This window comes from Acanthisitta chloris, unplaced genomic scaffold, assembly GCF_000695815.1.
Source record: "Acanthisitta chloris isolate BGI_N310 unplaced genomic scaffold, ASM69581v1 scaffold25062, whole genome shotgun sequence".
In the NCBI taxonomy this organism is placed as follows: domain Eukaryota; kingdom Metazoa; phylum Chordata; class Aves; order Passeriformes; family Acanthisittidae; genus Acanthisitta; species Acanthisitta chloris.
In genome coordinates, this window is record NW_008662635.1 from 61,695 (window position 1) to 74,086 (window position 12,392).

The 12,392-nt window shown below is 43.5% G+C and overlaps 1 protein-coding gene across 1 annotated transcript in view; it reads left to right on the top strand.

The window, feature by feature from the left end:
* Window positions 1-855: 855 nt before the first annotated feature.
* Window positions 856-12,392, top strand: part of MEGF11 (multiple EGF-like-domains 11) — a gene marked incomplete at its 5' end in the record, with an annotated part of 97,310 nt that continues 85,773 nt past the window's right edge. The window contains 3 exons of the mRNA XM_009070677.1: window positions 856-1,102; window positions 3,005-3,125; window positions 8,381-8,517. Coding sequence (XP_009068925.1) covers window positions 856-1,102; window positions 3,005-3,125; window positions 8,381-8,517 — 505 coding nt within the window. The remainder of the gene's footprint in view (window positions 1,103-3,004; window positions 3,126-8,380; window positions 8,518-12,392) is intronic.

The window sequence follows — 12,392 nt, forward strand, 5'->3', positions numbered from 1 at the left end:
GACCTCAGGTGTTTGCATACAGCTCAGACAGGTGTTGTGCAGGTGCTGATTGCTGTTCTCTAGCAAATCAGGACCAACTGTTTCTGTAGTCCTGACTTCCCTCTCTCCTCCTGCACATGATCCACAAACAAGGAGAAGGGATCAGACAGGATTGTCACATGAAGGCTTGTCAAATGTCACTGTGCCTAACACATTCTGTAGGGAATCTCTCCGTGCCAATGGCCAGAGGGTTTGGGGCCCTTCTCTATTGCCAGTACATATTAGTAGCACAGGAATTACCTGACACACACACTCCATACCTTCATCCCTAAGCCTGAGCAGCCTCCCTGTCTCCAGTGTTAGTTCCTTCCCTACCATCTCTTTACTCCAGAATAAACAAAACAAAACAAATCCCAGCACCAAGGAGAAAACCTTCTTCTGATTATCTTATTTATTGCCTTATGGGAACAGTGCAAATAAACAATATTTGATGACATTATTAAATGAACAGGATTTGCTTGGCAATGCCACCTGCCATTAACCATACTGCAGGCAGGATGTGATCCTCTGCATCTAATTCCACTAGAAATTCATTCCTTCCAGCTATCTAAGAGCACTAAGAAACAGGATATTAAAAGATTTCGGTCCTGATCCAATAAGGATGTTAAACAAGTCCTCAAATTTAGGTCTAATAGCAGTGCTGTTGCCTCCTTGCATGCCAAAGCCCATGGCTGGAGCAGGGGAGCAGGTTGGGAAGTCTGGGGGCCCTTTGGGAAGTTGTGGCACTTCCAGTGCCTCCGTCCCTCGCCGCCGCGCGTGAAGCCGGGGTGGGATGCCCTTGGCTCCCCGTGTGTGTAAATGGCTGTGTGTTTGCAGGCTGTGACAGCGAGCACTGGGGTCCTCACTGCAGCAACCGCTGCCAGTGCCAGAACGAAGCTCTCTGCAACCCCATCACGGGCGCGTGCGTGTGCGCCGACGGCTTCCGCGGCTGGCGCTGCGAGGAGCTCTGCGACCCGGGCACCTACGGCAAGGGCTGCCAGTTCCAGTGCCAGTGCCACCACGGAGCCACCTGCGACCACCAGACCGGGGAATGTCACTGCGCTCCCGGATACACAGGGGTCTTGTAAGTGCCAGCAGAGGTGCAGGTCACTCCGCGGTGTTGATCCTTGGTGTGAGCGTGGCTAATGCAATGAGTGGTTGGCAAGGTTTACATAGTCTGTTGTACACTTTATAGAAATCAGGATTTTAGAGAGACTAAAGAAAGGACAGCTCTCTTTTGCTGCTGATTATACCTGTCTCCCTGAAGGAGGCCTACAAGAGAGCTGGAGAGGGGCTTGGGACAAGGGGAGGCAGTGATAAAACAAAGGGTAACAAGCTTTATACTGCCAGAGGGCAGAGTTAGATGGGATATCAGGAAGAAATTCTTCCCTGTGAGGTGCTGAGGCACTGGCACAGGTTGCCCACAGAAGCTGTGGCTGTTTCATCCCTGGAAGTATTCATGGCCAGGATGGAGCAACCTGGTCTAGTGGAAGGTGTCCCTGTGTCCCTTCCAGCCCAAACTAATCTGGGATTATATGATTTCTGTGATAATAAAATCTAGTCCTAAAATAAACTTTAAAATCCTTTATATTTTCCAGCTTGTACAACAACTCTACCTGTTCCCAATTTCAGACCATGAATACAATCCAAATCACAGCTGAGTTTTTATAAGCAATTGGACTCTCATTAGCAGTCCAGTGCAGTATCAAATGGGACTTACCATCCCCAATTTATTTGACTTTCACTCTAGCTGAGAAAGCATTGCTGTTAAGTATATCAGCTTACTATCTAGGGGGTAAATTTTAAGCATAGTGAGCAGGGATTTAGCCGTGTGACTCCTATTAACTTTAACGAGAATCATGTAGCTAAATCCCCATCCACCATACGGGAAGTTTACCAGTAGGATTCACAAAATCTGCATATTAATTTTAGGACAGCAAGCAATAGTTCCTTGTTTAAAATTGCCCACAGTGTAACATCAGTTCTCATTAGGGATCTTTCAGCACTTTCAGAAGTAATTATGTTTTTCAGAATTATTTAAGGGGAAGAGAGAGTTTAGTCACTGAATTTGGTTGGAGATCAACTACAGGTGACTTAATACTTTTGAAGTCTATTATTATTTGTTGACCTGCATGAAAGGGAAGATAAAAAATAAAGACAATGTTAACCCTCATAAATAAGTGATATGCCTTTTGAATATTTTATTTAGTACCTGATTTCCTCAGAGACTGGTGACCTCAGTCCTGGAAGCTCTCACTGCTAAAGACTTTGCATGCTATTAGGGATGGTCCCCTTGACATTAGTGTGTCAGTTCTCAGCAGGGCCAAACCCTGATATGTTGCAGGAACACTCTCATCAGGGGACAGTCAGTTAGGGGAAGAACATACTGTGGTTTCAGAACCTCAGTGCTGAAAGCACCAACGTGCAGATGTAGGAGACACTGTTTTTTGCAGGGATTAGCTTTACATTGCCTCCCCACAAGTACTGAGAGAGACTCAATGAGCTTAAATAGCCTTTAAATGATGTTGAGCCCTTGCCAGTCCATTATACACTGCAAATGTTAACATTCAATAGTGACTGGAGAAATTTCAAGCATTTTAATCCCATCCTTTTATTCTATTTGCAGCTTCTTTTATTGCCATGTCACATAATTCACATTGAAGGCTTCATCCTGCAGCTCGTATTTCCTGGGCTGTTTTAATGGTTATGAGTTGTCCTGTAGAGATGGGTGGAATTTGGTATATGCATAAAGGTTATGCACATGCATCAGCCTTACAGGGCTGGATCCAGGGTCCATAAACATCCCCAGCAGAAATAAACGAGATCTTGGCTAATTGGCAGTGCCAGCTGAGGCTTACTGAGGTTTCATCATTTGCATAAGGACTCCCATGATGACCTGTGTTGTGGATTTTCCTCCTTTACTGTTTCCTGTCAGTTCTTTAAAGTGATCTCTTTGATTTTTTTTGTTTCTTCTCTCTCCCCAAAGCTGTGAGGAGCTGTGTCCCCCCGGCAGCCACGGAGCCCAGTGCGAGCTGCGCTGCCCGTGCCAGAACGGGGGAGTGTGCCACCACATCACTGGGGAGTGCTCCTGTCCTGCAGGATGGATGGTGGGTACTTTGTTCATATTCATCTCGTTTGGAGGTTGGAACAGGATGTTAATTGTTCACTGTCTCGGCTGATGCCTTCCCTGAGTGCTTGTGATGTGTATCTGCTCTTTCATGTGGTGAGGCTCTAACAGTTCTGAAACTGGGACCATCTTTGTGAGGTGTGCACAGCACTAGCACAGACAGGTCACCAGTCTGGGACCTGGCACCCTCCCTGGAGGTGTTCAGAAGATGTGTAGATGTGGGGGACATGGGTTAGTCATGGCCTGGCAGTGCTCAGTTAATCATTGGACTCAATGATCTTAGAGCTCTTTTCCAGCCTGAATGATTCAGTGATTCTATGACTAGTAGTTGCCATCACAGAGTTTAAAAACCAAAGTAAACCAAGAGACAAAAGAGCTGTCTATGAAAACAGTTCCTTGGAATATTCCCTGCACCCTTGGACACTGCCCTCGCACAGGACGCGAAGCTCAAGGCGCAGCTCAGCATCGTCAATGCACTGTCCTGTTTCCCCTTCAGGAGAGAATCCAGGCAAATTCAGTGACTTAGGCAGTCAGTAAAGCAGGACTATACACTGGACACAGAAGCCAGTTCAGTGTCCTGCCCTTCCTCAAGCATCATTCCCATTGATTGCAGTAGATTTGCTTGCATCAGGAGTTGCACTGGAAAGAGACAATTGCCCTAACCTTTAAACCTTTGTGTCAAGAAAGCAAGGCCAAGCATTTTTAAAGTCCTCAACTTTATCAATAATGTAATAATTAACTCTCTTGGGGTTTGCCAAGTCTCACAGGCCTTCATACCATTTAGCTGTACTAAATTTCCTGGCATTTTTCCTGTATCTGACAATTAGTCTCTTGGCAAACTTGCTGGATTTGGATGCATGCAAGTACTCTGAATTTTCATTTTAACATGGAAGACTCTGCATACAACCATGGCTTCTGCTCTGGACCTTCTGCCTGGTGAAGCACTTGAGAGAGGTGTTTATGTTCCTTTACATACAGCAAGTGCTGCCTCCATTTGAACAGCTGCTTTGAGTTAAAAAGTGCCAACCGTGAGGTGACTTGGGAGAACACAAGAGGGGAACACTGCTGCCCACAATTTTTAGTGGAAGTTGTGTATGGCAAAACTCTTTCTAGCTGGAGAGTTAGAGTCTCTCTAACTTGGCCAGTCATGGCAAAGGTGGTGGTGAAGTTACTCTATTTCAAATGACAAAGCAGGCTAAAAGCATTTCAGAAGCTCAGGTATGACTATGGCACCTTACCCTCACTTGGCACTCAGTGGAGACAAAGACAAGGCTCTTTCCTTGAGTGCTGGAGCTAAAGCATAAAGGAAGCAATTCAGTCCATCCTGGCACTACCCTCAAGAAGTGATCAATAAAGTGATTAACATAAAAATATTACTTTTCTTCATCTCCCCTTACCTTCTGCATGCCAAGATTTCTCAGGATCTGAGTTGTTTTGCTGTGCTCTTCCTTGCCTGTGTTTTAGCAGGAGTTTTCTCTTCTTTTTCAAAGTTGAAACATCACTAAAGAGAGAAGAATATCAGACTAGAACAGGAAGTTTTTAGATGTCTGTTAGGATGCACATAGACCCTATGAAGAAGCACAGCACTGGGGCTGCACAGGAGCTGTGGTTGTATTCTGGTCCATTTCTTCCCAGTTCCCTACAGCTTGGAGTTTCTTCTCTGCATTTTTAGTGGCCCAGAGAGACTTTTCTGAAAAGTGTGTTGTTGGCTGCTCTGTCCCCAGAGGAACCCTAGAGTTAACAATTGATGTTTGAAACAAGCATAACTGAAAATTGAAGAGAGAGATCACGAGTTCTGCAGAAAGAAACTGAAATTATAAGTAAAAGCACTCAGCTTGTAAATGTTGAGATTTTAAGTATAAAGGGTCTCTCCAGGGTTTTAATGAAAAGCTGGTAATTCAGTACACAGAGAGGGTTGAAAAATGTTTTTTCATGCTCTATTTTTAACTCTTGGTGGTTGGAAAGGTTTGGGAAGTGAGACATGAGGGGGCTGTAAACGAGCAGGCGATTGCTAGACAGCACTCATTTTATTTCACACCATGGATAGTCTTTCTTTGACACCAGGAATTTTACTTGCTGATTTTGAGGCTTGAGACTGCACATATGTATTGAATATACCATCATTTTGGAAGAAGAGAATTCTCCCTAGACTTAAAGAAGTGCAAATCCACTTGGACTTTATTGCTGCTGGATGTGCTGCAACTTTTATCCTTTCCTGGGTAGAGTTATTAACAGCAACTCAGCTCCCTTGGGGGCTTGGTGGGATATGCAATGAGTTGAATAAGAAGGAAGTTCTGGGGTTCTGAGGTTCTTCCTTGGATCTACCATCTTCAAAGCCTGGTTCTTCTATGACTTGTAATTTCTTTCCTCCCACCCAGTGTGGAATCTCCTAGAAGCACAAGCTGTATGAATGGTGTCCTGTGAGATTTTGCTGTCCCCTGAGTTTTTCACCAAGAGGATGGTGGCTAACTGCAGATATTGTTGAACCAGTCAACAAAGTGTGGCTTCCAGCATCCTACAATGTTGGGCTTTTTCCACTTCTGTGCCTCTGTGGCTGTGGGAGTTAGTGGGAGGCTGCTTTAGGGCCTCATTAACAATTTACAGGTTTAATTCTGTACATCTTTCTCATTTGCAGTATTAAATTCTCCAAGCACTCTCAGGAAGTAGGAGAGAAGTTAATTTAGCATTTACAATGCTTCTCAGAAGCACTTCTGAAGGACCAGATCCCCATGCTCAGGAAAGCAGCAATCTTTCCTGACATGATGCAGCGTTTGTCGCTGGCCTCACACCCTGTTTGGTCCCAGATCCCCTTCTCAAGGCTCTGCATCTTGGTGCTGTGTTAGTACCACACCTTCTGCTGATCACTCCTTTCTCATTGATCCTGGGCTTTATGAAGCAGTTATAGTTTGTATTTTTGTCTATTTTTCTTCCTGTTATGGATTATAAATGTGGTAGATTAAAAAAAAGGAGCAGAAAAAAAATCTTTTCTATACTACAAAGTACAGCAAACAATGTCAAAAGCAGAAACTGATGAGATCAGGGCCTTAAAAAAAGGTGCTGATGGGGTGAACTTTGTTGATTAGATGTATAAGCAGCAGGAAATTTTGATCTGACATTTGATCCTCAAGAGAGGGATGTTTTGAATTCCCTTAGTACATATTAATGCAAAAAGTAGGCTTAAAGATCCCTTTGGCTCCGGGGGGATGCATCCCAGAGTATTGCTTTCTCATCATTTGTTGATAGAAATCCTGTTCCTTTTGAGACATGAAGAGAGAAAGTATTTATTATCAAGATAAATGGACACTTAGGGTTTCAGATATATAGTGTTGTGTATTACTCAAGTCCAGAGACACCAGTTTTTAACACCGTAATCTGAAAGTTCTTGAACTGAGGCCAACCTGTCTGTTTTACAGCCAAGCAACCACCTATCACTGCTTGGGAAAGGCTTCAAGTACCTGTTTTATGATGACATTGAAGAGCAGCCTCTCCACTTTGGGCTTGTTGATACAGCTAAACTTCCTAAGCCCCAGGGAGTGAAAGTGGCCATTATATTCTGGTTTATATTTTGGATGAGTTGTGTCTAATATTTGTATGAGTTGCATCTAATACGTGCTTTGTTCAAAACTCTGAGCCCCCAGGGCTTAGTTAGGGAAGTAAAGCTTCTGAGAGATTAAAGCCAACTAATCCTAGGGACAGACAAACACTGTTCCTGTCACACACTGGGCACTGTGGTGGCACTGGCAGCAGCATCACTTGCTGCAGATGCCAAACATTATCCATTCTAGGACCACAACTTCAGATCCTAGCCCTGCCAGCCTTGTTTTGGCTGAAGTTGCTCAGCTGGATGCCAGCCTCAGGCTTTGTGTTTGCTCACGTAAAAAAATATTCCTAAAGCTTCTAAGAAAATCTAGGGAAATCCTTGTAAGGCCTTGATACTTGGCAAGGGATGTTATGGGATACCTGAGGGGAAACCACCTGAGTTTGGCAGGTAAATTCTCCAAAGGCACAACCCCACACAGCAGTGAGCCTTCTCTGCCTTGAGGCCAAGCAGCTGGAGCAAGGCTTGCCCAGGAATTGCTTTTCCTTGTGAGCAGTGCCAGGCTGCACACCCAAGAGGGAGTCTGTCTTTGCTTCACTCTCAGGGGTGGCTAAGCAGGGAGGGAAGATGGAAACCACTCAGAGATGGGGATTTGGGTCAGGGTGAAGGAGAGGACTAAAAGGGAGTCTCTGCAAGGATTTGGAGTGGACTGGAATAGAGAGGCAGGAAAGCAGAAGGCTGGGAGCATAAAATGGGGGAAGGAGGTAGTCACTAAGATGTGGAGTTGAGGCAGGTCAGGGACTGAGATGTGGCTCCAAGGTTGAGGATTAGGAGCTGGGAGGATGGTGGATGATGCATCCAGCCAGTGTTCAGGGATTAGGCAGATATTCCACTGCCAAATCCCTTCTTCTGGCCCAAAGGGTGCTGCACTGCTGATATGGGCAGTCACATGGCTTCTGTGTCATCACTGGTGGCTTTCTGCTACTATCCTAATTTCTTTTTCCTGTCCCATCTCCTCCATGGCTTACACAAAGCACTGGCAGATGTCATTCTGTGCTGCTTCAAGCGAGGAGTGTGTGGGCTGGATAAGAGCAGAGGGAATGGAGTAGGTAAGATCTGAAGAGCAGTAGAGAACTTCTCCAGTAGCTCTATTAGGTCTTCTTTGTGGTTGGATGAAGTGAAAATATTTGAACAGGTGAGATCATCACAGACTATCAAAGCTAACACAACTTCATCCTCCCAGTGCAGCCTTTCCAGCAATCCCTCTCTTCCCACATTTTCACTCTGTGACACTTACCCAGGGTAGATTCAACAACTTTTCAGACTCTCCATTGCACAAAAAACCCTCCAGCACACATACAGCTTTTTAACCTCCTCTGGTTGCCTCTAACCTCTCCCAAGCCTCTGCAAGGGGCAGGGCCACCTGCCACCCCAGCTGCAAAGAGATCCAAAGAAGAGAGTTATCAATGAGTGTACTGTGGTGAGAAAAATCCCTCCTGGAGTCAGGATGGACAGGCATTTACTCTGGTAGCAGAGTTTTCAGACTGTCTTTTTAGCACATCTTATACAGCAAAAATATTGCTGCTAAACTTACATCTAGTTTTAGCAAGAAGGACAATAAAAATCTCAGCTGCATATAGAAATTTATTGCATTATGAATGTTGACTGAAATATTGCTCTTTCTGCAACATTACCAGGGGTTGGTGTGTGCACAGCCGTGTCCTCCTGGAACATTTGGAATTAACTGCAGCCAGGATTGTCCATGCCACAACGGAGGACACTGTGACCCTGTGACAGGAAAATGCATCTGTACAGCTGGTTACATAGGAGACAGGTAAAAACCAATCCCCAAAGCCTTTCATTTAACCATGGATTGTCAATATTTATATCCCTTCTAGGATAATCTTCCTCTCTGAAAAATGGTGTTATGTTTCTATTGCTCCAATTAGGTTCATCCTTCTGAAGCACTTCAAGCAATATAGATGTGGCAATGTTATTACTTTTTATTGGCAATGCTCTCCATTTACAGGGGGTTTTAATATAACTTTTAAAATTTAATGGATTAAATTTAATTTAGATATTTACAGTGATAAATTTAATAGAGAGCATTACATGTTTACAAGATATGTAAATGAACTATCTTTATACAAATTAATATCCTCAAGAGTAAGCAATGCAGCAGTTTAATGTCTCCTTCAGCCCTCTGTGCTGCTGTAGCACTGATCCATCTCAGACACCAGCAAAAGGTGATAAATCCTCCAAATTTATAAACGAGAGCCTTCACCCATGAATCGATCAGAGAAGATGATAATATTGTTTTACCAAGGTGTCATGGATTCAGCAAAATGACTACACAGCAAAGTCAGTGAGGGATTGTAACACGTGCTGGCTTAGCCCTCCAGCTAATCCTGGCTAACAAAGCTCGGGAAGTGCAGTTAAAGCAGCTTTTAGATGCAGTTTTCCCTGGGGGCTGGACCTTGGCATCACGGTTTCCAGAGGCAGTGGGCACAGCTCACTAGTGGATGCTGTGCTAAAGCACTTTCTCCTGTATATTCCCCTTTTTTATTAGCTGGAACAAGCTAATATCAGCATACTGGCATATGCTGCAATTATACTTTTATGCAGCAAAGCTCATTGGAATTTCTCATTTCTTGCTTCACTGTATAATCAGCAGGTTGTTATAGCACACAAACATCCAACCCTCACCCCTGTAGGGGTGTCAGGAGGCTGCTCCTTCCCATTACATGTGGAACTCCCTTGGGTTTTGCCCCTTGGAAGGGGCTCTGGAGTTTATGTCAGGATTTGCAGGGGATTGAGTATGGTGGAAATACTAATGTATTCAAAATAATTCAGTGGAGAAGACATCAGTGTGTCTTTCCCATCCTCCATCTGGAGAGATGGTTTCTTTCTCTCCTTTTGGAGACTCTCTCACTATAGCAAACAGTTGTGCAGTCTGGACACTTATCCTGGTGACCACATTTCTATCCCAAGCTGTTCCCATGTGGCCATGCTTGAGTAGGCTGACAGAGCCTCTGGGTCTCCTCATTTGGTTGTTGCACACCCTGATGGGCTCTGGCTATAGGTGAATCAACAATGCTGGAGCTGTTGGGAACTCCCAGTCTGCATCCGTGTTGGGGATGAGGGAAGATGTCAGGGTGTTTTAGCTGCCAATTGCCCTTAGAGAGGGGCTGAGGAAGGCAGCTCAGGGAGAGACTGGGCAGAGGAGGAACCTCAGGGCAGACCTGACAGGAGTTCACAAGGATTGTCCTTGAGCAGAGGGAGTGGAGGCTCATCACATATGGACTTGAAAAAAAGTGAGGGGGATTGGGACTCCAAATAAAGATGTTGCTTGGGAAGACAGAAACAGACAGGGGAAAAAATAAGGCAGGGTCAGTTGGGAGAGGTGGAAAAGAAACAAGGGAAGGTCACACTGTGGACCTGCAGCCAAGCAAAACCCTTAGGAATGGCTCACCTTCCCCATCCTGGAGCAGGGAAGTAAAAGAAGAGAGAGACAGGAGAGCAGAAATGCAGATGTGTGGAAAGATGAATGAGAATAGGATTAAAAAGGTAAACAGGCAGCTAGGAAAGCTTTGCTAGCAGCAGGGTAAAACTGCATTAGCCTAGAAATTTCCTCCTTTCAAACAGGTTCTTGGAAGGTTAAAACATGTTTATCTATCAGCCTTTAATCCCACTTCAGTAAGGGAAGGGAAACCTTAGGCCTGTTATATCCAGCTGGAGTTCTGCTGGGGCAGCAGATGGACTGGGGCAGCACATGGGCTGTACTGCTTTGTCCTGAACAGGCACCTGCCCTTACCTGGCTGTTGGCTCTGGTTAGCTAATTGCAGGTTGTACATTGATTTCAGTTAGAGCAGGAGCAGGGAAAAAGTCTTTAAAAAGTCTAAATTGCTTTCCTTGGTTATATATTCACACCACATGAGCAATGGGACAGATCAGTCAGCTCCAGTTTAGCTAAAAGTCTGTTTTACCCTCTGGATCATGCAGCTGTTGCAGTGCTACAGCATAATTGAAAGTAGAGCAGGACAAGGCTGCTGGTTTTTTTAACATTTTACAAGGCATTGAAAAAATCTTCCTAATAATAACAGATGTTGTGAATAAGAGCAATAAAAACATAAACTCATTTTACCTACTATCAATTTGAAATTGTCAATAGGTACTATATAATGCTGCAGTTCATTGTCATGTGCAGAAGATAATGACACAGAGTTAGATAAATATCTGTGGAGATGAAATGGTCATAAAGGTCTGTGTGAGTGTAATTGCCACACTTTGTTCCCTACCTGTTTTCCAAGACTGGCACTGCACTAAATCTCTAGGAAATTGGCAGGGACTGTTAATAACTGTAGAATGCTTTGTGCTTGCTGAAATGACTGGATCTGTCATGGAAATGTATGTTTTACAAACTGGAAAGGAATAATAGAGGCACAGTTAGCAGCTGAGGATGAGGTGTCTCAGAATACTGTGGCTGACAGGAAAAGTGAACATTCCGTATTGCCATTAAATCGAAAAAATGAATCTTAACAGAATAAATTCCACATTTGTTAGAATGACATGAGCAGATATACTCTCTTTTGTTGTGCATCTCTTATCTCCAGGTTAGTGTATTTCTGATGGCTTTACCTATTCATCTGTGCTACATAAATGTGATCACTGCTTCAAAACAAACAAACAGCAAAGCCTAAAAAACTTTACAGCATTATTCCAATAAGAAAGAAACCTATGGCAAAAAATGTAGGTGCATGTGCTAAGTTCATCTGTTAAGCAGGCTGTCTTCTGTTTAATATTTTGTGAAATTGCTTCCATTAATTCTGCAGGTGACAGCCATATTATCCTATCCCAACCCAAATAATTATAGTGCATATTAAAGTTCAGTGGATATTATAATAGGAATCTCCCCAGATAGGCAGAAAGCAATGTAAATTAAACAAGAAACATAACTAGGGCTTAGCAGCTCATTTTGTAATTTAATTGAACAATGTATCTGGTTGTTAATGGTGCTATGGACACATTAGATTGATATGTTGCAAAGGAAAGATGTTTAAGTAGAAAGCTAATTCCAAAAAAAATTCTCATGTTGGAGTCATTATTAGTATTCTTTGTATAAAATTCATTAGCAGTAGCTGCTTGATCTCCAAATAAATAAGTTGGTTAAATTGTTAGTAGAAAAAGGCTAATTATGTAAATGGATTAGGTCGTCAATATTTCATTTCCAGATGCTTTTCTCCCTGCTAGGTAATGCTTCATCTTCTATAAATATAGAATGATATAGTGCACTATTGACTCTTATTAGTATTCTTTGTATAAAATTCATTAGCAGTAGCTGCTTGATCTCCAAATAAATAAGTTGGTTAAATTGTTAGTAGAAAAAGGCTAATTATGTAAATGGATTAGGTCGTCAATATTTCATTTCCAGATGCTTTTCTCCCTGCTAGGTAATGCTTCATCTTCTATAAATATAGAATGATATAGTGCACTATTGACTCAGTATTCATCCTGTTGAGTACAGAGCTCTCCTGTTAACTAGCAGGGCTGTGTTCAGCAACAGAGACATGAGGAGTGTAATACCTTCCTCATTGCATTTCATTTGTTTCTAGTGTTCCAGCCCCAGTGTTCCTCATTCTTTGCTGGTTGTTTCCTTTGCAGCTGAACACCCTGAGAGCTGCAGAGCCAGCAGCCACTGCTGCTGGTGAT